The following is a 26,055-nucleotide window of genomic DNA, read 5'->3' as shown; positions in this document are numbered from 1 at the left end:
GTAGCCAAGTGAGTGGCTTGACAGAGTTTGAGCTCCCCAAAGATTCCACGGACGGGTCAGACAGACACAGCTACTGCATAGGTTGCGTTCAGGCTTCCGCAACTGAGAAGTAAGGTAAGGCGTTTTTTGACACTGTCATATATAGACTATAAACGATCTTATAAAAATTTACAGTGGTAATAGAATTTGGGAACAGCACCACCTTGCTGCTTATGTATATTCTGCAAAGCCAAATGATACATCCAAAGCACCTCAAAATTCAGACTCTTGCCATAGGCTAACAACTGTACAGCCGAATGCGACTTTCATAATAACTTTGTAAGAATGCGAGGCAAACTAGTTCTGTTCTGTGCCATTGTGCAGCACTATCTCATCTTCTTCACAAGTAAATATGCTACGCTCCCCTGTCAAAACTTGGCAATCACCCGACATATCTGCCACAGAACACGCAACAACACAGCTCTATGACCAAGCACCTTGGTCACCATCATCTCATCTCCCGAACTGGGCGCTCTCTATGCGGGCGGCGAGCGTGCCCAGCAGCTTCTGGTCGGATTTCGGGTCGGTCTCCGCGACCACGGCGAGGAAGCCGTGGGCCTCCTCGTACCGCTTGGCTCTGCAGTAGCTGTCCACCACCCGCTTGTAGGTCAGCTCCATGGGCCTCAGCTTGCGCTGGATCATGTACCCAACCACCTCCCTCGCCTCCGCGAACATCTCCCGGCTCGCGTACCCTCCGACCAGCGTGTGGTAGGTGATCACGCAGGGGGCCACGCCGTCGGCGATCATGTCCGACAGCACCCTCTGGGCCTCCTTGATCAGCCCCTCCTTGCAGAACCCGTTGATGACCGTGTTGTACGACACCACGTCGGGTTTGAGCTGCTGCTGCTGCTGGGACTGGGAGGTCCTGAGCCGCTTCAGGATCTTCTCGGCCTCCCAGGGCTCGTTGCTCTTGGCATACATGTCCATCAGGCTGTTGTACGTGATCAGGTCCGGGCTCAGCCCGGACTGCTCGATCGACTCAAACATCTCCATCGCCTTGCTGTACATTCCGTTCTTCGCATATATTGACAACATGGAGTTGAGGATGACGAGGTCCGGCTTGTGGCCCCGGGCCTTCACCTCCTGGAACGCCCTCTCGATCCCATCCAGCCGCCGACACTTGAAGTTGGCGATCACAAGTGTTCTCAAGATGACCCAGCTCGGGAAGATGGTACCTTGGTAGACTTCCTTCTCGATGGCCTCGATCCCCGCGGCATTGCCCCCCTTTGCGTGGCACTGGAGCAGCAGCGAGTATGACATGTCGTTTGGCTTGAAACCCTCGCTCTTCATCTTGCTTATGATGGAACGCGCAGCGGTCCAATCCCCTTGGCGAGACAGCACGTTCAGCAAAGCATTGTATGTGGTGAGGCAAGGGGCGAAGCCGGCGGCGGTCATTTCATCATACATCTTGAATGCGTTGGCCCTTGAACCACACCGGCCATAAGCACATATCAGTGTGTTGTAGGTGTCTCGGCACAGCTCAACCCTGCATGACTTCATCCCCTCCAGCACCCGAGTGACATAGCTCTCCATGCCTCGCTTCCCGCAGACCGCCAGCAGCGTGTTCCATGTCACCCGGTTCGGCGTGCATCCGCTCCTCGACATCTCCCCGAGCATCTCTAGCATCGCCGGGAACCTTGATTTCTTCCCCAGCATGCCGAGGACAAGATTGTAGGTGTTTGTGTATGGGACGAACCCATTCTTCTTCATCCGGTCGAACAGGGCAAGCGCCTCGTCCACCTTCCCGGCATTCCCGTACGCCGTCATTATGGTGTTGTAGGTGAACGTGTTGGGCAGCAACCCCTTGCCGATCATCGTGTCGAGACATTTGGCAGCCTCCTGGTAGAATCCAGCCCTGGCATATGACCCAGCAAGCTCATTGTAGGTGACGGCATCAGGCTTGCAGCCGGCGTCTTCCATCTCCTTGATCACTCGCAGAGCCTCCGTGTAGTTCCCGGCCTTGCCAAAGACCTGCAGGAGGGCATTGTAGGTGACGACGCACGGGGCGTGGCCGCGGGCCTTGAGGTCCTCGAAGAAGGCGACGGCCTCGTCGACGAGGCCGTCCCGGCCCGCGGCGGCGATGACGGTGCTGGCGGTGAACCCATCGGGCTCGACCCCCGCGGCCCTCATCTCGTCGAGCAGCGCGACGACGCGCGGCCAGGAGCGGCCCATGCGGCCGTAGACGTCGAGCACGACGTTGTAGGTGACGCGCGTGGGCGCCACCCCTTCCCGCCGGAGCTCGTCGAAGAGCCGGAGCGCGCGGTCGTAGCGGCCCTCGCGGGAGAGCGCGTGGAGCACGGTGGTGTAGGCGCGGACGTCGAGCCGGGCGCCGGGCGGGAGCGGCATTTCGTCGAGCAGCGCGCAGACGGCGTCGTGGCGGCCCTCGCGGCCGAGGGCCCGCACGACCATCTCGAGCGGCGCGGCGCCCTCGGCGGCCCCCTCGGCGCGCGCCCAGCGGAGGAGCGCCAGCGCCCACTCCCAGTGGCCGGAGAGCTCGAGTGCCTTGAGGAGGGACGGCAGGTCGGCGGCGCGGAGGAGGTCGTCGCGGCGGGCGGCGAGGAAGGCCGGGAGGGCCGGGAGCGGCGTGGCGGAGAGCTCGAGCACCAGCGCCTGCGCGGCCGGGGAGAGGAAGGAGCTCGCCGGGGTCGGGGTGGGGTGGTGGTGCTGGTGGTGCGGCGCCTGCTGGTGGGTCCGGCGCGGGACGGGGGCCGGGGCCGGGGCCGGCGCGGCGGTGAGGTGGAGGAGGAAGGAGTCGAGCGGGAGCGAGGAGGGGGCCTGCGGCGGCGGGGAGGCCGGGAGGAGCGTCTGCTGGGACGGGGGCGCCCGCTTCTTGGGGCCCGGCGGGAGGGTGGGCTTGTTCGGGAACACCCCGCGGCCGGTGGCCTCCATCGCCGGCGCGGTGGGTGGTTGGCAGTCAGCTGCGGCGAGCTCAGGAAGCAGACGTACGGACGGGGGCGTCGACCGTGGGGTGTGCCAGTCAGGGGAGATGGGGTTTTGGGGATACGGTGGCGGCAGCGGGTGGACGGGGATTGGCGGCAAAGGATGACGATGGCACGAGCGCCATCTGATCCGCCACTGCCAGCAGCGACGCGACGCCCTCCCGCCTGCCGTTTCGCTCGGAATATCTGTCTACCCGCGCCACGGCGCCAGATCGACATTTGATCTGAATCTGAACTACCAATGGCGCGTCAAAAGATCCACCTGCCCGCTCCTGCGTGCCCGGTTATTCTTCTATCAGTACTGACAGAGCAAATCGAAGCTAAAAAACAGCACATGGGCATGAGACCGTGTCAGAAAACACCTGCACCATGAGAGAAGTTCAAGGCTGAACCAATGCAATGTCACACAAGATGAATAACATGGAACTATGATTTACAGTGCACCCTATGCCATGATGCATGTACTAGCACATTAGTCTGACTAAACCACTTGGTTATACTACAAGTGACATGGCAGGCATGTTGTCCTTTCCCTTCTCCCTCTAAACACCTAAATAACCCATGTCCAGCAGGCATAAGTCTCTACAGGAGTAAACACTGAAATTCCATGGCATTCCTGTCGCCCTGTCAGTTCATCATCGTCCCATACTGCAGATTTCTTGCCACCATCCACCTTCAGAGGCGACGGCAAGACTGAATGGCAGCGAGAAATATGCAGTCAGGACCAACGGTAACAAGGTCCTCCTCCCGCGTGAAGCTAGTTTGCGGAAGTATACCCATGAACAGGATCCAGGACAAGTCACTTGGCCTTCTTCGGCCTCCCGGCAGGCCTCCTCTCTGGGACATAGTCTGGATCTTGCTTGTCCATCGTTATCGGCGTGGTTTGCTCTAGCAGGTTGATCTCTGCCTTGACCGTGGCGTCGCCGAGTCTGCGGCGCGTGCCCATGGCGGGCGAATCTGCGGCCCTCGGAGTTGTCCTTGGAGAGTTGGATTGCTTTCTTCTGCGGTTCTTGGAGCCGTTTTGTAGCTGCAAGCTGAAATGGACAATCATATTAGCTTGCTTCCCTAGTAACCTCTTAACATCACATAACAAACGGGAGCTAATGGTAGAAATTGCAGTTCAAAAAACGATCGATGAGGTGGCTCCTTATGAATGAGGCATTACTGAATTGCTGATACAGTAAAAAAATGGTGATGATATCTGGCTATCCTAATAAGCACTGGATCAGCTGACAACATTGCATGATAGCAACTGCAAGCACAAATTTCAAACCAACAAATAATAGAACGGTCTAGATGAAAATACCAAGTTTTAATGACAAAAGAACAGTCACCACAGTAATGAAATAGGTTAGGTGCAATATGGCATACCTAGGCGTGGCCTCAATATCCCCCATGAACATTAATTTTGAAACAGAACCTGAGTCATCATATGCAGCATCTGCGCAACAGCAACCAACAGCATCAGATGTCAGGCATCATGCTCATTACTAACCAGCAGACATAGCAAATCAAAGATCACAAACCCTTATGCTTTTGGTGTGACAAGTCCATCATCTTCTGCTCAAACGGACTAAGACCATCCAAAGGTTCCAACTTCAAAGGAAAGCCGTTCTTCAGATCCTATGATAAAGGTTGACATTACCATTCATGTCAGCACGCATTACTACATTTGTTATTTGACTGATACAAAAGAAAGACACCCAAGAAAATCAATTGTTTAGAGGGGTTCTAGTACCTTATTTCGCACTGCCGGAGGTTTGCTAGGGACATCCAATTTTTCATTAGCTCCTTCAACTTTCGAGACAATGTTAGAATGCGCTAAGTTGTTTGCCCCAAGAAGGGGAACATCTGATAACAGTTTATTGCCTTCTCCTGAAAAAACTTCAAACACATATTATCAGAATTGAAACTTTTGTAATAAATTGTAACCGATGAAGAAATATGTACACAGGTAACTGTAAATGATTAGTAATACAAAAGCTTAATGGCACTTCTCAAGGAATTGCAGAAGCTCTTTTGTAATCTATACCTGGACGATTTCTAACAACATCAACTTTCTTAAATTTTGTGATGTGTATCGGATTTCCATCAGCCTTTGTCCTGACTCTTCGAAGGTCCTCGGGAATATCCCGCACAACAGAGTACCTTCGTTTGAAAGCCTGCAGTGCAGTGTTCCCTTAGACAAACAGGGGTGGCATATAACCGAATGGGCTTGAGAGTTGAGATACCATACACATGACAAATTAATTTCCCTACAAGCAAAGAGCACTCACAGGCTGAATATTGTCAGCTTTATCGTTGAAAAGGCTACGATTGGCAGGAGTTAACATTGGAACTGTGTCGGCAGCAGCACTATTATCAAAACCATGGCCATGGATTCGAAAGTTTGATGTTGAAGGCAAGGACACATTTGGACTAAATGAAGAATATCCAAGGGTTGGTTGGTTGTCAGCCTTCCAACTGATCGGAAGAGCAATCTCACCATCAGCAATTCCACCTGAATCTGGATCCACAACCCGCTCTTGAATTATCTTTATTAGTGTACTGCACTCAGACCTAACATTAAAATTAAGGATTTCTATCAGTAGTGTAGTTTAAATCTTCAGCAATGAACAGACATTAGTTTGTCCAGAATAGAGGTATATGTTATACGATAAAGGAGTTTCCAGTCACAACTTTTGGTTGCTATTATCACAGGATGCAGGCTGGACTAACAGTTTAACATAGCATAACCAATTCTTGAGGGTAAACATTTCAGCAACTTTCAAAATAGTTAGAAAATCATTTTTTCTGAGAAAACACAAAAGCTTTGTGTGTTGATGCATTGATGAGACAAATAGTTATTTACAAGCCTATGGATAGGCAAGTACACAAGATAATTATGAAACTAAGGAAAAAATTAACACCAATTCAATTGTACATCACAATCCAACATGTATCCTGATGTTCATCACCACTTCCCAAAATGAAATATACAATATGTGTATGTAAATAATGTTTCATGCGCTAATTGCTTGCCCTGAAGCATTATTAATGGTGTACAGAACTACACATTGTGTATGTGTAATCAGTATACATACAAGTTTTGAGAGCTAGGCACAGGTAGTCTTAGATCTATTGTTTACACGAATGCCAAGACAGGAGAAAAGAGGTACTCTGGAAACACACTGGGACAGTTCGGATGAGGAATCACCTCATTCATCGTTGGGTGATCCCTCAAAATTGGTGGGTTGACCTAATCCCTCACTTATGCTTATGAAGGACGAGCTAGTGATGCACCAACCCATTCCATTCTTCAAACAAGGGCGCTAGGGTTGCATGGTCAATTCACAACGGTCAAACCAAACAAGAGTGCATTAACTAAAATAAAAGAAAGACTGCACTTCATTTTGTTTCATCAGTGTGAAACAAAGTACAAATAAAGCCCCATGTTTAAATATATATTCAGAAATAAGAATAGCCGTATGCTGGCACCACAAGGCAAAATGCAAATTAAACAGTACTTTCCAGGTGGACATCAATGGAAGTAAACAAGAGATATATAATACCTTGAGTAGGTTTCCTGCATAAGCAACTGCATTATGGCATCTTTCGGCTCAATTTCTGAGACAATTGCTAGGGATCCCTGCGTATAGCCTTTCAGGTCAGTCTCCTCACTCTAGAAAAAGCAACAACAAAAAATGACGCAATGGAAAGTCCTTAGATAACTGAGGAATCACTCCTAGAAGTGATAAATGGTTGTTCAGAAAATAATGGGACTGTAATTGGTAAGATAAAAATTACAAGGGTTGTGGGATACCTGGTTTAACTGATTGTTTTTCGATGGGACACGCACAGAATCATCAAAATCTGTGAAATACAAGAAATCGCCAGGTAGGCACATCAAATAATGTATTCACATGAGTTGCTGAATATAATGCCAACTAAGTTAGAGAACACTTTATTTACAGGAAAAATAACTAGCACAGAGTACTTGGGAATTTGCCTGAAAATCTTATGGAATAAACACAAAAGATGCAAGTGCGAAAATATGTTGTTCAGAGCTGAGAAAGTAATAAGCACCAAAGGGGGGAAATAAGGTGTATCTTCAGAAAATAGAAAATAATGGAGAAAAACTCTGAATGCTAACTCATTTAGGTAATTCTCTTTTAAATCACATTTTTTAAATTCTGTCAGAATGCTAGAAGATTATGCAATAATATGCGGAAACTAAGAGGCTTCAAAACTATGCGACAGATGATGACATTTGATGGCTTCAACATTCTGCAGTAGTATTTTGGATGAGTATGGCCTTTCAGGACCAACTTATTATTATTGGTAAACAATGAAAGGCCTCCAAATATGCAGGCATCCAAATAAACGCTTAGCACAGGGATATATGGGTTATGCATAAACTGGTCTTCTAAACTACTCCCTCCGTTCACTTTTGTAAGTCATTTCAGACAACTCAAAATGGGCTGTTTTGTACATTGTCTGAAATGTCTTCAAGGTCTTATAAAAGTGAACAGAGGGAGTAGTTAATTAGTGACTTAGTGTCGGTGCACTAAAGTTCACGTCCCAATGCCAGTTTTTATATTAGTGAACACTGATTGACTTTTATTAGGGAGCATTGCGAACAGAGTTGAAACGCAACTAGCATGGCCGAAAGGCAAAACGACTGAATGATCGAACATTTCCTTCTACACAGATATGAAACATGGAAGCGTGGAGAATCAGATTTCCCGTTCTGTAATCCCTAGTGTGGACCGCTCCACGAACTTATCGTGTAACACATTAATGACTGGAAATGAGAACTCGTTTGGTTTCACTCATGTTTGGTTGTGATTTCTGCGAGATTATGACGGAAACTGGTCCAAACACTGAGCTACGCAGAAATTTTGGACAGAAATTGATGCGGCACGGCATCCATGGCCCTGAGGGCGCCAACTTGGAATTCGTAATTTGAGGAGTGGGGTTCGCCATAGAAGACACTCGAACAGGGTTGGAAAATGCACTAGCATGGCCAAAACAACTGAGGAATCAAATATTTTCCTCTATTAAGTATCGAAGCACGAACCATCTATTCCCTAAAAAAAACATGAACCATCAGATTTCCCATCCTGCAATGCCAACTAAGTTGGAGAACACTTTATTTACAGGGGGAAAAACTAGCACAGACCGAACACAATAGGTCAATAGTACTTAGGAATTTGCATGAAATTCTTATGGAATAAACACAAAACATGCAAGTGCAAAAATATACTGAACAGAGCTGAGAAAGTACTAGGTCCCAAAGCGGAAAGTGAGGTGTATCTTCTGAAAATAGTAAAGGATGGAGAAAAAAAGTGGGTGCTAACTCATTTGGGAAATCTCTTTTCAATCACATTTTTCAAAATTTGTCAAAATTGAGAACAGAATGCTAGAAGATTATGCAATAAATATGGGAAAACTAAGAGGCTTCAAAACTATGAGACAGATGACATTTGATGGCTTCAACATTATGCAGTAGTATTTTGGATTAGAGCTATGAACACTGACATGACCTTTCAGAACCTATTATTGGCAAACACTGAAAGGACTTCAAAAAATACATGCGTGCAAATGAAAGGTTAGCACAGGAATCTATGGGTTATACATAAACTGGTCTTCTAAACCAGTTAATTAGTGACTTAGTGCCAGTGCACTTAAGCTCACGACCCGATGCCATTTTTTATAATAGTGAACACTGATTGACTTTTATCAGGGAGCATCGCAAACGGAGTTGAAAATGCACTAGCACGACCGAAAGGCGAAACAACTGAGCAATCGAACATTTACGTCACCGCATATATGAAACATGGAAGCACGAAGCATCAGATTCCCCATTCTATAATCCCTGGTGTGAACTGCTACACGAACTTACCGTGCAAGAGATTAAGGATAGGAAATGTGAAATCATTTGGTTTCGCTCCTATTTCGTAGGGATTTCTGTGAGATCACGACGGAGACTAGACCAAACATCGAGCTACGCAGAAATTTTGGACGGAAATTGAAGCGGCACGGCCCCGAGGGCGGCAACTCGGAATTCGTAATTTGAGGAGGGGGATTCGCCATGGAAGACACTCGAACAGGGTTGGAAAATGCACTAGCATGGCCGAAACAGCCGAGGAATCAAACATTTGCCGCTATATGAAGTATGGAAGCGCGAAGCATCAGATTCCCCGTCCTGTAATTCCTATCCGGAACGCTCGGCGAACTCATCGTTCGAGAGATTGATGACTGGAAACGCGAAATCAACCATTTCGCTCGCAGCAATGCCTGCGGTATCACGGCGAATAACCGGCCCAAGCATCGGGTCACGCGGAAAATTCGGCGGAAATCAATGCCGTACGGGAACCGCGGCGCGGAAGGCGGCAACACGGAATTCGTAATTCGAGGAGGAGGGAGGGTTCGCATACCAGCGCCGGCGCCGCCGTGGAGGCCCTCGCCGCGCGCGCGGGGATGCCGGAGCGAGGTCGGGGAGGAGGCGGCGGACCCGCCCGACGCGGCGGGGCCGGAGCCGCGCGGGGAGGAGGAGGGGGAGGGGCCGAGCACGGAGGCGAGGAGCCGGCCGGCGCCGGAGACGAGGCCCGCTAGCCAGCCGCTGGGCGGGGGCGGGGGCGGCTGGGGCGGAGGGGTGGCGCCCCCGGACGGCGACGGGCGCGGGTCGCCGCCCGCGGCGGATGACTCCATGGGCGGGACGCGGGCGAGGAGGAGAAGGGGAGCGGGGAAGGTGGGAGTGGAGGGAAGGTGGAAAATAGAACGGGAACCCGGGAGTAAACCGGGCCGGCGGTTCCGGGTCGCGCACACGTTCGTGGGTGCCGTTCGTTTCGTTTGGTGTGTGGCGGGTTTTGGGGCGGTGCGGTTTCGGAAACGCTCCGGATTTGGGGGCCCACGTGCCAGTGGGCGTGTTACGCATTTGAATAACCAAAAGGATATTCCCCTAGCTCCGAGGGCCTATTTGGATAACCACGACATTTTTGCATTCCGTGGGTGCTTGGCTCAAGCCCATTGGAGCCTGGTTGAAGAAATACGAGCTTTGTACCATGTTGTGCATCGTGTTTGATTGCCACAAAGGCTCAGGCACTGTGCACGAGAGCATGAACACGAGCATGGCATTTGGTTGCATGTGTTGTGATCTTCGGATGCAACGTTCGGTTGTTTTGCGTGTGCACTGTAGTGATGCTCAATCTCACCTCTGGTTCACATAATGAACTTACCTCACACCACTACACTTAAACAATTTTATCTACCACCTCGACAGACTTGTCTGATATACCCTAGACCCACATTAAGAAGCACATCAGCAGCAGCTAGGCCGCTATGCTCCTGCTCTTGCTTCATGCTTCCATCCGTGCTTTCACTTCATCTTATGACTGTCTTTTTTTTCTTTTTTCTTTCTAATCTAAACATCTCCCCTTCTGATTTTAAGAGGATGGGGCTGGGCCGTATTTTGTTCCAATCAAATCAAACCACGTACGCGGAAGCACGGATGGGCGCATGCGAGGGGAGCAGGCAAGTCTCGTCCCTAAGGCGCGGATAGCACCGCACGCCGGCCACAAGTAGTAATCTAATACCCCTAAAAGAAATATACTATCCGATATCCCGGCCTCCATGTTTAGTTTGGTGTTGAATAAATTTGGCTTTTACCCCTAAAAAAAATTAGACATCCTTAAAAAAAGACAGTAGTAATCTGATCGCTAATTAATGGCCTGATAGATCCTTAAAAAAAATGGCCTGAGAGAGTACCGATCATTCGCAAAAACAAAGGCGCAGCAGAGGACCGGTGGCCGCCGGCATCGGCACGACGCAGGGAGGCACGGCAGCAACAACCAGCAGGTGAGAGCATCTCCAGCCGTGCTCCCAAGAAGGCCCCCCAGGCAATTTTTCGGTCGCCGGCGCCAAAACAATGGCGCAGTCGCGCCCCTAAGGGCCCAGTTTTCGCCGGCTCGGGCCGAAATTGGTGCCGGCGGACCCAACCCGAACCTGGCGCGTTGGGGTCGCTCGGGGGCGCTGGGCGAATCGTTTTTGGCGCGAAGAGCCGCGGGCCAGCCGCGTCAGCGACTCGACTCTCTTCTCGCCGCTTCGTCGTCCTTATCGCCTCGTTTCCCGTGGCGAATCAATGTCAAAACTGCGCGTGCTGCCGCGCCGGTCAGCCTCCATTGATGCCTCACGGGCGGCGCAGTGAAGGCAGGGCGACGCGCGTCCCCTCGGCCGTCACGCCATCACGCCACGCGTAACGCGCCGGCCAAGCCTACCACGCGGCGTCTCCGCCTATATAAGCTGACCGCCAGCGCGCCGGAGACACGCACAGATACTCCACGCCGACGCGCCCATTTCTCCCCCTTCCTCTTCTCGCCGTCTCCAGTTGAGAAGAATGGCCGAGCGCTTTCCAGGCGATGGCGCGGCGGCGAATGGCTTCGGGCGCCGCCATCTTCACGAGGACGAGGCTCGCCTCCTTTTCGAGGCCGAGTACCCGGTCCCGCCGAACATGCGGGTGCCCCGGGCTTGGAGGATCAGCGCCGGCGGCGTGCCGGTGCCACCGCCACCCACCAGGGCGGCGAGGCGTGCGGAGATCACACGTATCCGCGCGTCCCTGCCGCGGGCGGCGAGGGAGGGGCCACGAAACGTCCCCGACAGCTCGCTCTGGGAGCCCTACTTCCGCCGCCGTTACGCCGAGCAGCTCGAGGTCACCAACGGCGTCGTGCCCTCCGGCAGGCTCAACTCCGAGGGCCGTCGCCGGTGGTGGGGCGTGCCCGGTCGCACGTTGGAGGCTGTCCTCGAGTACATCGAGGGCGGCAACACGCCGCGCCTCGAGTACCCCGCTCCCCCATCCTTCTCACGCCGTCGTGGAAGCTCCTGGACGCCGAAGCGCATGGAGCGGCCCGGGGCGTCCTCCTCCTCGCCCGGCCGCTCGTCGGGCTCTCCCTGCCTCCGCCCCGTCAAGCCGGAGCCCCAGGACACGCCTGTCAGCGCGCGTACCCGCAACTCCGGCGTCCGCATCGGCGACTCCGCCCCCCCACCGGCCGCTTCGTCCTCGTTGAGCCCAAGCCGGAGCCCGGCCTCCCCGCAGAGTACGAGGAGATAGCCCCGCACGGCTTTTCCGATGAGGACGCCCTGCAGTGGGCGCGGGACGACTACCTCCGCGGCGAGATGGTCCGGCAGTGCCGGGCCCTGGAGGAGATCGCCGCCCGCAAGCGTGGGCGCGAGGACGAGCACGGCATCGTCGTCCTCGACAGCGACGACGACGACGACGCCCCCGGACCGTCCAACCCGCCGCGCCAACCGGGGAAGGAATGCAGCAGGGACGGCAGCGGCGGAGGCGGGGACGCCGCCGCCGCCGCTGCCGCCGACGACGACGGCGGCGACTACACGCGCTTCTACCGCCTCCTCGGCATGTAGAACTATAAAGGCGGGCGGCGGGGAGCGGCGAGGTGCGGCGATGGAGACGGCAGGGGCATCCCGTACTAGTTTTTTTTCTTTTTTTGTAAAATATGTTTAAATTTGAACGAACTCGCCAATGTTTGCGTTAAATTTGAGTCGTGTTTGCACTGTATTTGACTTTTTCAAAAAAATGTGGGCGCCGTGACTGGGGGGCATCATGCCCCCAGTGCGCGGTTTAGCGCCGGTGCGCCCCCAGGGGGCGATTTTTAGCCCCTCCTGGGGGGCCAACGGCTCGAGATGCTCCGAGTGGGCATGCACACTGCCGTGCTCGGGTGAAGCGCTAAATCGACTTAATCAAATCAATCTTTAAATAATCAAGAGAGCCTCATCGTTCAGGACATGTGCTAGCTCGCTGGCTGCCACTTTTTTTTTACAATCTTCATAACTAGATCGGGAACGCGCCTTGGTGCAAGGGTGCCGGTCCAATCAATATGGCCAAGCAGTGAAAGATCAAACCATATGATGCATTAGTAGGAAGGCAAGATCAAACTGCATGATGCATTAATAGGAAAGCAAGTTTAGCACATGTAATAGGACAACTTAATCAAAGTGGTGCTACTTGCCGAACCCCAACTTCCACGTGTGTGTGTGTAAGGATGGAAATGTAGAGACTACATCAGGATGGAAATGTATCAAGGAATTAATCGGAAAAAGTTCAATGATCAAACCTCTAATATAACTCTTTTTTGATTAACATCTGATATTACTCAATATATCTCAGGATGGAAATATATCTAAAAGTTGCCCCTATCTACATGCCATGGGCGCATTTGTTATACAATGTGACATGAAATACCTAAGCAAGGTTTGGTATGATAAAAACCAAAATCAGGCCATAGTATTAGTCCCAGATAACTTTTCTACACTGTTTTTCATACTGCATAGTAAACTACATGGTTGGCTGTTAGATATATAACTTTGTCCATACGCCTTCATCCGATTTGCTTGATATATAACTTCCACTCCTTCATTTGATTTGCTTGCATGCTGCGACACATGGATCTGCTAAAGGAAATATCGTGTTACGAAAACTATTCAAATAGTGTCTCATGGATAGCGAGAAAATAGTTTGGTCTATATGAAGGAGAATCACTTTGGATAATATTCAGTGATCTGCATACACTGTAGCCTCTTTAACATAAAAGAATATAAAAGATAAAATTAAAATTATTTTATCTTAGTATTCTACATGGCACCCAGAAAACATAATAGGCCTACTATATATAGATATCCTCCAAGATTTTCCTTAGGCACAAAATTGTGATGAATGGAAGTAGAGGGATCTCATCTTATTATGTGCCTAATTATTTAACACTGACAAACGTTTCGAAAATGATGATTTTGTTTTGGCATATAAAGAAATTGAAGTTCATAATATATAAAATCAAATCAATATAAATTAGTATTGCAACCATGGATGCAATCCTCTAGTTGATCTCATTCTAAAGTTAGAACAGACCAATAAAATTAGATACTGCAACCATGAATCTCCTCTAGTGAATGCACTGACTGTCACTACACTAGTAGAAAACGGAGCTTTAAAACCGGTTCGTAAGGGCCTTTAGTGCCGGTTCCATAACCGGCACTAATTGGTGGGCACTAAAGCCCCCCCCCTTTAGTACCGGTTCGGCACGAACCGGCGCTAAAGTGCCACCACGTGGCGTGAGCTCGCGCCCACCAACCGGTACTAAAGGTTTCTTTTTTGAATTTTTTTTTGAAAATTTTGGAAAAAAAATTTTGATTTTTTTTTATTTTTAATTTTTCTGAATTATTTGGTGATTTAGTCTCTAATCACCTCTCTTAACTGCACAAGTGTGGATCACTCATTCCAAATCATCTAACTTCCCGACCGGTCACCCATCCCTCTCACTATTCCAGCCCGAGCACGCTTAACTTTCGGGTTCTATTCTCCTTCGTTTCCAAGTCTGCACTTGTTGTTTTCCTAACAATAGTAAGATGCCAATCCTATTAATTCTCAGGAGTTTAGCTTGAGCATGAAATCACACATTTCACTGTTTGAGTTTGAAACTATTATTCTAAAAAAACAGTAATTATTTAGTAACACTAATATTTCTTGAATAACTTTGACCATAGTTTGACCATAGTTTGACCAGATTTGATCAAAATTCAAAAAATTGAAATAATTATTTAGTAACACTAATATTCTTGAATAATTATGTAGTAACATTAATACTTCTTGAATAACTAGTTTGACCAGATTTAACAAAAAAATTTAAAAAAAATTTAAAAAACTTAAATTTGACCATATCTTTTTTCCTTTTGGAATTTGAGGATTCTAAAAAATTGCAAACAAGCCGTAGGCGGTCTCCATCGGATGCGGATTTTCGTGCTGAATTTTTTGATATATTATACGTTTTTTTCTGACATCGTATGCAAAAGTTATAGCCGTTTTACATTTTCCCTACACTTTTTGCAAAACATGTCCAAATTTAAGTTTTCAAATTTTCCTAACTAGTAGATGTAGTAATATAACTACCTCTCGAAGGATTTTATTTTTTGAAGTTTTTATCATTTTCTTTTGATTTTTTCAGAACTGAAATGGCGACACACAGGGGGGGGGTAGAGTTTGAAAATTGCCCTATAGTGCCGGTTTGTGTCACAAACCGGTACTATAGGCCAGACCCCTTTAGTACCGGTTCGTGGCACAAACCGGTACTAAAGGTTAGCCCTTTAGTACCGGTTTGTGACACGAACCGGTACTAAAGGTGATCGTGGGGCCCCGGCCTGATGCCAGCCTGCCATCACCCCTTTAGTACCGGTTCGTGGCACGAACCGGTACTAAAGGTTCAACACGAACCGGCATTAATGCATAGCCGTTCGAACTGGCACTAATGGTACCATTAGTGCCGGCTCAAATTCAAACTGGCACTAATGTGCTTCACGTTTGACCCTTTTTCTACTAGTGCTATAAGTATGACAATGTAAGGTTTAGCATTATCTGTTGGTCATGAATCAAACATACTCTGCATGAAGGAAATATGCCCTAGAGGCAATAATAAAGTTATTATTTATTTCCTTATTTCATGATAAATGTTTATTATTCATGCTAGAATTGTATTAACCGGAAACATAATACATGTGTGAATACATAGACAAACAGAGTGTCACTAGTATGCCTCTACTTGACCAGCTTGTTAATCAAAGATGGTTATGTTTCCTAACCATGGACAAAGAGTTGTTATTTGATTAACATGATCACATCATTAGTTGAATGATCTGATTGACATGACCCATTTCATTAGCTTAGCACCCGATCGTTTAGTATGTTGCTATTGCTTTCTTCATGACTTATACATGTTCCTATGACTATGAGATTATGCAACTCCCGTTTGTCGGAGGAACACTTTGTGTGCTACCAAACGTCACAACGTAACTGGGTGATTATAAAGGAGCTCTATAGGTGTCTCCAAAGGTACATGTTGAGTTGGCATATTTCGAGATTAGGATTTGTCACTCCGAATGTCGGAGAGGTATCTCTGGGCCCTCTCGGTAATACACATCACATAAGCCTTGCAAGCATTGCAACTAATGTGTTAGTTGTGAGATGATGTATTACGGAACGAGTAAAGAGACTTGCCGGTAACGAGATTGAACTAGGTATTGGATACCGACGATCGAATCTCGGGAAAGTAACATACCGATGACAAAGGGAACAACGTATGTAGTTATGCGGTCTGACCGATAAAGATCTTCGTAGAATATGTAGGAGCCAATATGGGCATCCAGGTCCCGCTATTGGTTATTGACCGGAGACGTGTCTCGGTCATGTCTACATTGTTCTCGAACCGTAGGGTCCGCACGCTTAAAGTTACGATGACAGTTTCATTATGAGTTTATGTATTTTGATGTACCGAAGGTTGTTCGGAGTCCCGGATGTGATCACGGACATGACGAGGAGTCTCAAAATGGTCGAGACATAAAGATCGATATATTGGAAGCCTATATTTGGACATCGGAATCGTTCCGAGTGAAATCGGCATTTTACCGGAGTACCGGGGGGTTACCGGAACCCTCCGAGGGGTTATTGGGCCTACATGGGCCTTGAGGGAGAAGAGAGAAGGAGGCAGGAGGTGGCCGCGCGCCCCTCCCCTTCCTAGTCCGAATAGGACAAGGGAAGGGGGGCGGCGCCCCCCCTTTCCTTCCCCTCTTCCTCCTCTTTCCCCCCTTCTCCTTCTCCAACAAGGAAAGAAGGGAGTCCTACTCCCGGTGGGAGTAGGACTCCCCCCTGGCGCGCCCCTCCTTGGCCGGCCGCCCCCTCCCCTTGGCTCCTTTATATATGGGGGCAAGGGGGCACCCTAGAACAAACAAGTTGATCTTCGTGATCGTTCCTTAGCCGTGTGCGGTGCCCCCCTCCACGATATTACACCTCGATCATATTGTAGCGGTGCTTAGGCAAAGCCCTGCGACGGATAAACATCAAGATCGTCACCACGCCGTCGTGCTGACGAAAATCCTCCCCGAAGCTTTGCTGGATCGGAGCCCGGGGTGCGTCGTCGAGCTATACGTGTGTCAAGAACTCGGAGGTGCCGGAGTAACGGTGCTTGGATCGGTTGGACCGGGAAGACGTACGACTACTTCCTCTACGTTGCGTCAACACTTCCGCTTCGGTCTACGAGGGTAAGTAGACAACACTCTCCCCTCTCGTTGCTATGCATCACCATGATCTTGCGTGTGCGTAGGAATTTTTTTGAAATTACTACGTTCCCCATCAGTGGTATCAGAGCCTAGGTTTTATGGTTTGATGTTATATGCACGAGTAGAACACAAGTGAGTTGTGGGCGATATAAGTCATACTGCCTACCAGCATGTCATACTTTGGTTCGGCGGTATTGTTGGATGAAGCGGTCCGGACCGACATTACGCGTACGCTTACGCGAGACTGGTTCTACCGCCGTGCTTTGCACACAGGTGGCTGGCGGGTGTCAGTTTCTCCAACTTTAGTTGAACCGAGTGTGGCTACGCCCGGTCCTTACGAAGGTTAAAACGGCATCAACTTGACAAACTATCGTTGTGGTTTTGATGCGTAGGTAAGATTGGTTCTTGCTTAAGCCCATAGCAGCCACGTAAAACTTGCAACAAACAAAGTAGAGGACGTCTAACTTGTTTTTGCAGGGCATGTTGTGATGTGATATGGTTAAGACATGATGCTAAATTTTATTGTATGAGATGATCATGTTTTGTAACTGAGTTATCGGCAACTGGCAGGAGCCATATGGTTGTCGCTTTATTGTATGCAATGCAATCGCCTTATAATGCTTTACTTTATCACTAAGCGGTAGCGATAGTCGTAGAAGCATAAGATTGGTGAGACGACAACGATGCTACGATGGAGATCAAGGTGTCTCGCCGGTGACGATGGTGATCATGACGGTGCTTCGGAGATGGAGATCACAAGCACAAAATGATGATGGCCATATCATATCACTTATGTTGATTGCATGTGATGTTTATCTTTTATGCATCTTATCTTGCTTTGATTGACGGTAGCATTATAAGATGATCTCTCACTAAATTATCAAGAAGTGTTCTCCCTGAGTATGCACCGTTGCCAAAGTTCGTCGTGCCCAGACACCAGATGATCGGGTGTGATAAGCTCTACGTCCATCTACAACAGGTGCAAGCCAGTTTTGCACACGCAGAATACTCAGGTTAAACTTGACGAGCCTAGCATATGCAGATATGGCCTCGGAACACGGAGACCGAAAGGTCGAGCGTGAATCATATAGTAGATATGATCAACATAATGATGTTCACCATTGAAAACTAATCCATTTCACGTGATGATCGGTTATGGTTTAGTTGATTTGGATCACGTGATCACTTGGAGGATTAGAGGGATGTATATCTAAGTGGGAGTTCTTAAGTAATATGATTAATTGAACTTAAATTTATCATGAACTTAGTCCTGGTAGTATTAGCATATCTATGTTGTAGATCAATAACTCGCGTTGTTGCTTCCCTATGTTTGTTTTGATATGTTCCTAGAGAAAAACTATGTTGAAAGATGTTAGTAGCAATGATGCGGATTGGATCCGTGATATGAGGTTTATCCTCATTGCTGCATAGAAAAATTATGTCCTTGATGCACCGCTAGGTGACAGACCTATTGCAGGAGCAGATGTAGACGTTATGAACGTTTGGCTAGCTCAATATGATGACTACTTGATAGTTTAGTGCACCGTGCTTAACGGCTTAGAATCGGGACTTCAAAGACGTTTTGAACGTCATGGACCATATGAGATGTTCCAGGAGTTGAAGTTAATATTTCAAGCAAATACCCGAGTTGAGAGATATGAAGTCTCCAACAAGTTCTATAGCTACAAGATGGAGGAGAATTGCTCAAGCAGTGAGCATGTACTCAGATTGTCTGGGTACTACAATCGCTTGAATCAAGTGGGAGTTAATCTTCCAAATAAGATAGTGATTGACAGAATTCTCTAGTCACCATCACCAAGTTAGTAGAACTTCGTGATGAACTATAATATGCAAGGGATAACGGAAACGATTCCCAAGCTCTTCATGATGCTAAAATCAACGAAGGTAGAAATCAAGAAAAACATCAAGTGTTGATGGTAGACAAGGCCACTAGTTTCAAGAAAAGGGCAAAAGGAAGAAGGGGAACTTCAAGAAGAACGGCAAGCAAGTTGCTTCTCAAGTGAAGAAACCCAAGTCTGGTCCTAAGCCTGAGACAAAGTGCTTCTACTGCAAAGGGATTGGTCACTGGAAGCGGAACTACCCCAAGTATTTGGTGGATAAGAAAGGATGGCAAAGTAAACAAAGGTATATTTGATATACATGTTATTGATGTGTACTTTACTAGTGTTCATAGCAACCCCTCAGTATTTGGTACTAGTTCAGTTGCTAAGATTAGTAACTCGAAACGGGAGTTGCAGAATAAACAGAGACTAGTTAAGGAAGAAGTGACGATGTGTATTGGAAGTGGTTCCAAGATTGATATGATCATCATCGCACACTCCTTATACTTTCGGGATTAATGTTGAACCTAAATAAGTGTTATTTGGTGTTTGCATTGAGCATAAATATGATTTGATCATGTTTATTGCAATACGGTTATTCATTTAAGTTAGAGAACAATTGTTGTTCTGTTTACATGAATAAAACCTTCTATGGTCATACACACCAACGAAAATGGTTTGTTGGATCTCGATTGTAATGATACACATATTCATAATATTGAAGCCAAAAGATGCAAAGTTAATAATGATAGTGCAACTTGTTTGTGGCACTGCCGTTTAGGTCATATTGGTGTAAAGCGCATGAAGAAACTCCATGCTGATGGGATTTTGGAATCACTTGATTATGAATCACTTGATGCTTGCGAACCATGTCTCTTGGGCAAGATGACTAAAACGCCGTTCTCCGGAACAATGGAGCAAGCAACAGATTTGTTGGAAATCATACATAATGATATATGTGGTCCGATGAATATTAAGGCTTGCATCAGGTATCATTATTTTCTGACCTTCACAGATGATTTGAGCAGATGTGGGGATATCTACTTGATGAAACATAAGTTTGAAACATTTGAACAGTTCAAAGAATTTCAGAGTGAAGTGGAAAATCATCGTGACAAGAAAATAAGGTTTCTACGATCTGATCATGGAGACAAATATTTGAGTTACGAGTTTGGTCTTCAATTAAAACAATGTGGAATAGTTTCACTACTCACGCCACCTGGAACACCACAGTGTAATGGTGTGTCCGAACGTCATAACCATACTTTATTAGATATAGTGCGATCTATGATGTCTCTTACCGATCTATCACTATCGTTTTGGGGTTATGCATTAGAGGCAGCTGCATTCACGTTAAATAGGGCACCATCTAAATCCGTTGAGACGACACCATGTGAACTATGGTTTGGCAAGAAACCTAAGCTGTCGTTTCTTAAAGCTTGGAGTTGCAATGCTTATGTGAAAAAGTTTCATCTCGATAAGCTCAAACTCAAATCGGAGAAATATGTCTTCATAGGATACCCAAAGGAGACAGTTGGGTACACCTTCTATCACAGATCCAAAGGCAAGACATTCGTTGCTGAGAATGGATACTTTCTAGAGAAGGAGTTTCTCTCGAAAGAAGTGAGTGGGAGGAAAGTAGAAAACTTGATAAGGTAATTGTACCTTCTCCCTTATTGGAAAATAGTTCATCACAGAAATCTGTTCCTGTGACTACTACACCAATTAGTGAGGAAGCTAATGATGATGGTCATGTAACTTCAGATCAAGTTACTACCGAATCTCGTAGGTAAACCAGAGTGAGATCCGCACCAGAGTGGTACGGTAATCCTATTCTGGAGGTCATGTTACTTGACCATGACGAACCTACGAACTATGAGGAAGCGATGATGAGCCCAGATTCCGATAAATGGCTTGAGGCCATGAAATCTGAGATAGGATCCATGTATGAGAACAAAGTGTGGACTTTGGTGAACTTGCCCGAGGATCGGCAAGCCATTGATAATAAATGGATCTTCAAGAGGAAGACAGACACGGATAGTAGTGTTACTATCTACAAAGCTAGAATTGTCGCAAAAGGTTTTCGACAAGTTCAAGGTGTTGACTACGATGAGAGTTTCTCACTCGTATCTATGCTTAAGTCTATCCGAATCATGTTAGCAATTGCCGCATTTTATGAAATCTGGCAAATGGATAAACAAAACTGCATTCCTTAATGGATTTATTAAAGAAGAGTTGTATGTGATGCAACAAGATGGTTTTGTCAATCCTAAAGGTGCTAACTAAATATGCAAGCTCAAGCGATCCATTTATGGACTGGTGCAACCATCTCGGAGTTGGAATATACGCTTTGATAAGTTGATCAAAGCATATAGTTTTATACAGACTTGCGGTGAAGCCTGTATTTACAAGAAAGTGACTGGGAGCACTACAACATTTCTGATAAGTATATGTAAATGACATATTGTTGATCGGAAATAATGTAGAATTATTCTGCAAAGCATAAAGGAGTGTTTGAAAGGAGTTTTTCAAAGAAAAGACCTCGGTGAAGCTACTTACATATTGAGCATCAAGATCTATAGAGATAGATCAAGACGCTTGATAAGTTTTTTCAATAAGTACATACCTTGACAAGATTTTGACGTAGTTCAAAATGGAACAGTCAAAGAAAGAGTTCTTGCCTGTGTTACAAGGTGTGAAATTGAGTAAGACTCAAAGCCGACCACGGCAGAAGATAGAAAGAGAATGAAAGTCATTCCCTATGCCTCAGTCATAGGTTCTATAAAGTATGCCATGCTGTGTACCAGATCTATTGTATACCATACACTATGTTAAGAGAGGGAGTACAATAGTGATCTAGGAGTAGATCAATGGACAGCGGTCAAAATTATCCTTATTGGAATAAGGATATGTTTCTCGATTACGGAGGTGACAAAAGGTTCGTCGTAAAAGGTTACGTCGATGCAAGTTTTGACACTGATCCAGATGACTCTAAGTCTCAATCTGGATACATATTGAAAGTGGGAGCAATTAGCTAGAGTAGCTCCATGCAGAGCATTGTTGACATAGAAATTTGCAAAATACATACGGATCTGAATATGGCAGACCCGTTGACTAAACTTCTCTCACAAGCAAAACATGATCACACCTTAGTACTCTTTGGGTGTTAATCACATAAGCGATGTGAACTAGATTACTGAATCTAGTAAACCCTTTGGGTGTTGGTCACATGGCGATGTGAACTATGGGTGTTAATCACACGTTGATGTGAACTATCGATGTTAATCACATGGTGATGTGATCTAGATTATTGACTCTAGTGCAAGTGGGAGACTGAAGGAAATATGCCCTAGAGGCAATAATAAAGCTATTATTTATTTCCTTATTTCATGATAAATGTTTATTATTCATGCTAGAATTGTCCGGAGACGTGTCTCGGTCATTTCTACATTGTTCTCGAACCGTAGGGTCCGCACGCTTAAAGTTACGATGACAGTTTCATTATGAGTTTATGTATTTTGATGTACCGAAGGTTGTTCGGAGTCCCGGATGTGATCACGGACATGACGAGGAGTCTCAAAATGGTCGAGACATAAAGATCGATATATTGGAAGCCTATATTTGGACATCAGAATCGTTCCGGGTGAAATCGGCATTTTACCGGAGTACCGGGGGGTTACCGGAACCCCCCGGGGGGTTATTGGGCCTACATGGGCCTTGAGGGAGAAGAGAGAAGGAGGCAGGAGGTGGCCGCGCGCCCCTCCCCTTCCTAGTCCGAATAGGACAAGCGAAGGGGGGCGGCGCCCCCCCTTTCCTTCCCCTCTTCCTCCTCTTTCCCCCCTTCTCCTTCTCCAACAAGGAAAGAAGGGAGTCCTACTCCCGGTGGGAGTAGGACTCCCCCCTGGCGCGCCCCTCCTTGGCCGGCCGCCCCCTCCCCTTGGCTCCTTTATATACGGGGGCAAGGGGGCACCCTAGAACAAACAAGTTGATCTTCGTGATCGTTCCTTAGCCGTGTGCGGTGCCCCCCTCCACAATATTACACCTCGATCATATTGTAGCGGTGCTTAGGCGAAGCCCTACGACGGATAAACATCAAGATCGTCACCACGCCGTCGTGCTGACGAAACTCCTCCCCGAAGCTTTACTGGATCGGAGCCCGGGGTGCGTCATCGAGCTGTACGTGTGTCAAGTACTCGGAGGTGCCGGAGTAACGGTGCTTGGATCGGTTGGACCGGGAAGACATACGACTACTTCCTCTACGTTGCGTCAACGCTTCCACTTCAGTCTACGAGGGTACGTAGACAACACTCTCCCCTCTCGTTGCTATGCATCACCATGATCTTGCGTGTGCGTAGGAAATTTTTTGAAATTACTACGTTCCCCATCACTGCATTCATACATCGAAGTGGAAATTGAACGAAGATGATTAAATAAGTATGCATGTAGACAACGAGCAATATGACTACCTGGTGGTTTTTCTTTCGAATGTCGAGCCCACCTAGGCTTGCAGCTTCTCATAGTGATGATTTCAATCAGAGGGCATTGTGAGGTCAACCTTGTCTTGCTTTTATCTCCTGCCACAAAATTTAAAATAAGTGCATTGCTATGAGATATATTTTCTAAATTAAATCTTGTAAAATAAATATACAACAACCGCTAAACCAGAAGGGTGTGTTTCACACCTCAACATCCATAAATATGCACAATTAAATATTATAGTGGTCCAATTACAATGGTCATGTGGCTTGCATTCAGAAAAAGCCAATACTCCTAAACTACAATTTCAGTGGCACTATATGCTCAAATGCCCTTATCATCGTGATTCTTGAGAGCTATTTTCAGGTAAACCTCTACCAGGCCACTTAGGAGCAACTAATAGGCAAAAGTTAAGGTGGTGCCCCGGTGGCACCAAATGTGCATGTGTCATCGTGTGGAGAAATGCCAGAAATAGGCATCGATATTCTCTTGGGTGATGGGATGACTGTCATGTTAATGCACCATTGAATCTGCTGTACAGAAAACACTTTTGCTCCCTCAAGTTCCCTATCCAGCTTGATGCACCAATGCACAACTCTATGGCAAACTAAAACATTTACCTTGTTTAGATAGTTTTGTTAAACAGGTTATTGCACCTGTCACGGCTGTTCAAGGAGATATACGATCGGCTTAGAGATAGACTTGGTAGTTAGCTCTCATATCTATCTATTGTAACCATCTCTATCCCTTTCTTTCCAAGATTGTAATCTCCTGTAATATCTCAACCTCTCTGTATGCGCATCAGGGTTATTGTGTCCCTGCCTATAAACACGAAGCCGTCTCCTCCAACGAGGGTAAGACGTTTCCGCATCTCGCACATGGTAATCAGAGCCTTCCTACTTCCCATCTAGCTTCTCCCGATTTCCAATCGTGCCCTACACCATGTATTCCTCCTCCGGCGCATCTCACCCTAGCCTCAATGGGTAGGTCATTGAGAAACTCTCCCGCACGAACTACGTGCTATGGCGCACACAGATCACACCGCAGTTGCGTGGCGCCGGTGTCTTCAACTATGTTGACGGCACCTCGCCGGAGCCGGCCAAGCTTCTCGCCGCCAAGGACAAGGACGGCAAGGAGACTTTCGAGCCCAACCCTCTCCACCCAATTTGGGTCAAGGAGGACCAGCAGGTGCTCGGTTATCTGCTGAGCAACCTCTCCAAAGAGGTGCTCGTCACGGTGACCACGGTCACCACGGTGCAGGCCCTCTGGACGACGCTGGCGGGCATGTACTCGTCGCAGTCGCTGAGCCGCGTCAACAACATCCGCACCTCCCTCATCAACGCGCAGAAGGGCAACCAGAACGCCGCCGCCTACTTCGCCTCCATGCGCGGCCTCGCGGACGAGCTCGCCGCCGCCGGCAAACCGATCCAGGATGACGAGCTCATCTCGTATATCTTGCATGGGCTGGATATGGAGTACCAGCCCCTCATCTCGGCGCTCGACGCGCGCATCACACCCGCCTCCCTCGATGAAATCTTCTCCATGCTCAGCAACTTTGAGCAGCGCATGGCGCAGTTCCACGGATCGGGCGGTGGTGGCTTCAAGTCTTCAGCAAATGTTGCTACCCGTGGGCGCGGCGGTGGCTCTCGCTATCGCGCTCCTTCCCATGGCAAGGGGAGGTCAGGAGGTGCACGTCCCACCAGTGGCGGCGGAGGCGGCCGATCTGGCAACAGAGGACGTCACGGTGGTGGCTCGGGCAAGACCCGTCCCGATGCTCCGCGGTGCCAGATCTGCGGCAAACCTGGTCATACTGCCAGGGACTGCTGGTACCGCTATGACGAGGATGAGGAAGACTCCCAAGATGATGAAAAGGTCGCGGCGGCGGGAGATGGCTCCTACGGCGTCGACACCAACTGGTACCTCGACAGCGGTGCCACCAACCATCTCACTGGAGAGCTGGAAAAAGTGACTCTCTGTGAAAAATACCACGGCAAGGATCAGATTCACACCGCCGACGGTGCAGGTATGAGGATCAGTCATGTTGGTCATTCAGTTATACATACCCCTCATCGCAAAATACACCTTAGAAAAATCTTGCATGTCCCTAGTGCTCATAAGAATCTTCTTTCTGTCCATAAAATTGCCATTGATAACCATGTCTTCCTTGAGTTTCACCCTTTCTTCTTTTTGATCAAGGATCAGGTCACGAAGAAAGTACTCTATCGAGGTAGATGTGTTTGAGGGCTTTACCCGTTGCTTCCGGAGTTTTCAAGATTCAATAAACAAGTCTACAGTGCCATCAAATTATCTTCCACACGATAGCATGATCGCTTAGGACATGCTTCTTTTTCTTTGGTTGAACGTTTGCTTAGAAAGAATAAACTTCCGTTTGTTGGAGAGCGTAATGCTGAAACTATTTGTGATTCTTGCCAAAGAGCAAAATCTTATCAATTGCCATACCCTATCTCTACTAGTGTTTCTACTCAACCTTTGCAATTAATCTTCTCAGATGTTTGGGGCCCTGCCCCTAGTTCTGTTGGTAGACACACATATTATGTTAGTTTTATCGATGGCTACAGTAAATTCTCTTGGATTTATCTTCTTAAGAAAAGATCCGATGTTTTCCAAGTGTTTCAGAATTTCCAAGCGTTAGTAGAACG

The 26,055-nt window shown here is 47.6% G+C and overlaps 2 protein-coding genes across 5 annotated transcripts; both read right to left on the bottom strand.

Annotated features, from left to right (window-relative positions):
* Nucleotides 1–167: 167 nt before the first annotated feature.
* Nucleotides 168–3,065, bottom strand: LOC125525520 (pentatricopeptide repeat-containing protein 10, chloroplastic). The gene has a single exon (XM_048690526.1). The coding sequence runs from the start codon at nucleotides 2,926–2,928 to the stop codon at nucleotides 493–495; it is 2,436 nt and encodes an 811-aa protein (XP_048546483.1). The 5' UTR covers nucleotides 2,929–3,065; the 3' UTR covers nucleotides 168–492.
* Nucleotides 3,066–3,373: 308 nt separating this feature from the next.
* Nucleotides 3,374–9,737, bottom strand: LOC125525522. Of its 4 annotated transcripts, XM_048690530.1 has the most exons (10): nucleotides 9,398–9,737; nucleotides 6,781–6,830; nucleotides 6,530–6,639; nucleotides 5,464–5,537; nucleotides 5,255–5,316; nucleotides 5,011–5,140; nucleotides 4,717–4,862; nucleotides 4,505–4,601; nucleotides 4,350–4,419; nucleotides 3,374–4,012 (listed from the first exon to the last, which is right to left on the bottom strand). In XM_048690530.1, exons 1-10 carry the CDS (start codon nucleotides 9,669–9,671, stop codon nucleotides 3,778–3,780), a joined length of 1,248 nt encoding a protein of 415 aa, XP_048546487.1. In that variant the 5' UTR covers nucleotides 9,672–9,737; the 3' UTR covers nucleotides 3,374–3,777. The 4 variants fall into 4 exon arrangements, with proteins under 4 accessions (XP_048546487.1, XP_048546484.1, XP_048546486.1 ...); XM_048690527.1 differs by having other exon boundaries at nucleotides 5,255–5,537; nucleotides 9,398–9,736; XM_048690529.1 differs by having other exon boundaries at nucleotides 5,255–5,537; nucleotides 6,530–6,606; nucleotides 9,398–9,736.
* Nucleotides 9,738–26,055: the final 16,318 nt, after the last annotated feature.

Source organism: Triticum urartu, chromosome 7 (assembly GCF_003073215.2).
Source record: "Triticum urartu cultivar G1812 chromosome 7, Tu2.1, whole genome shotgun sequence".
In the NCBI taxonomy this organism is placed as follows: domain Eukaryota; kingdom Viridiplantae; phylum Streptophyta; class Magnoliopsida; order Poales; family Poaceae; genus Triticum; species Triticum urartu.
Note: the sequence above shows the minus strand (reverse complement) of the source record. Positions and strands in the feature narration are given on the sequence as shown.

Bases quoted from the DNA above. Each gene is read 5' to 3' on its own strand.
- LOC125525522 (XM_048690527.1), bottom strand. From the start codon at position 9,671: ATGGAGTCATCCGCCGCGGGCGGCGACCCGCGCCCGTCGCCGTCCGGG. The intron at 6,640-6,780 runs GTATCCCACAAC...TGCTTTTTCTAG, and splicing joins AAAACAATCAGTTAAACCAG to AGTGAGGAGACTGACCTGAA. The intron at 4,602-4,716 runs GTACTAGAACCC...CCTTTATCATAG, and splicing joins CTCCGGCAGTGCGAAATAAG to GATCTGAAGAACGGCTTTCC.
- LOC125525520 (XM_048690526.1), bottom strand. From the start codon at position 2,928: ATGGAGGCCACCGGCCGCGGGGTGTTCCCGAACAAGCCCACCCTCCCG.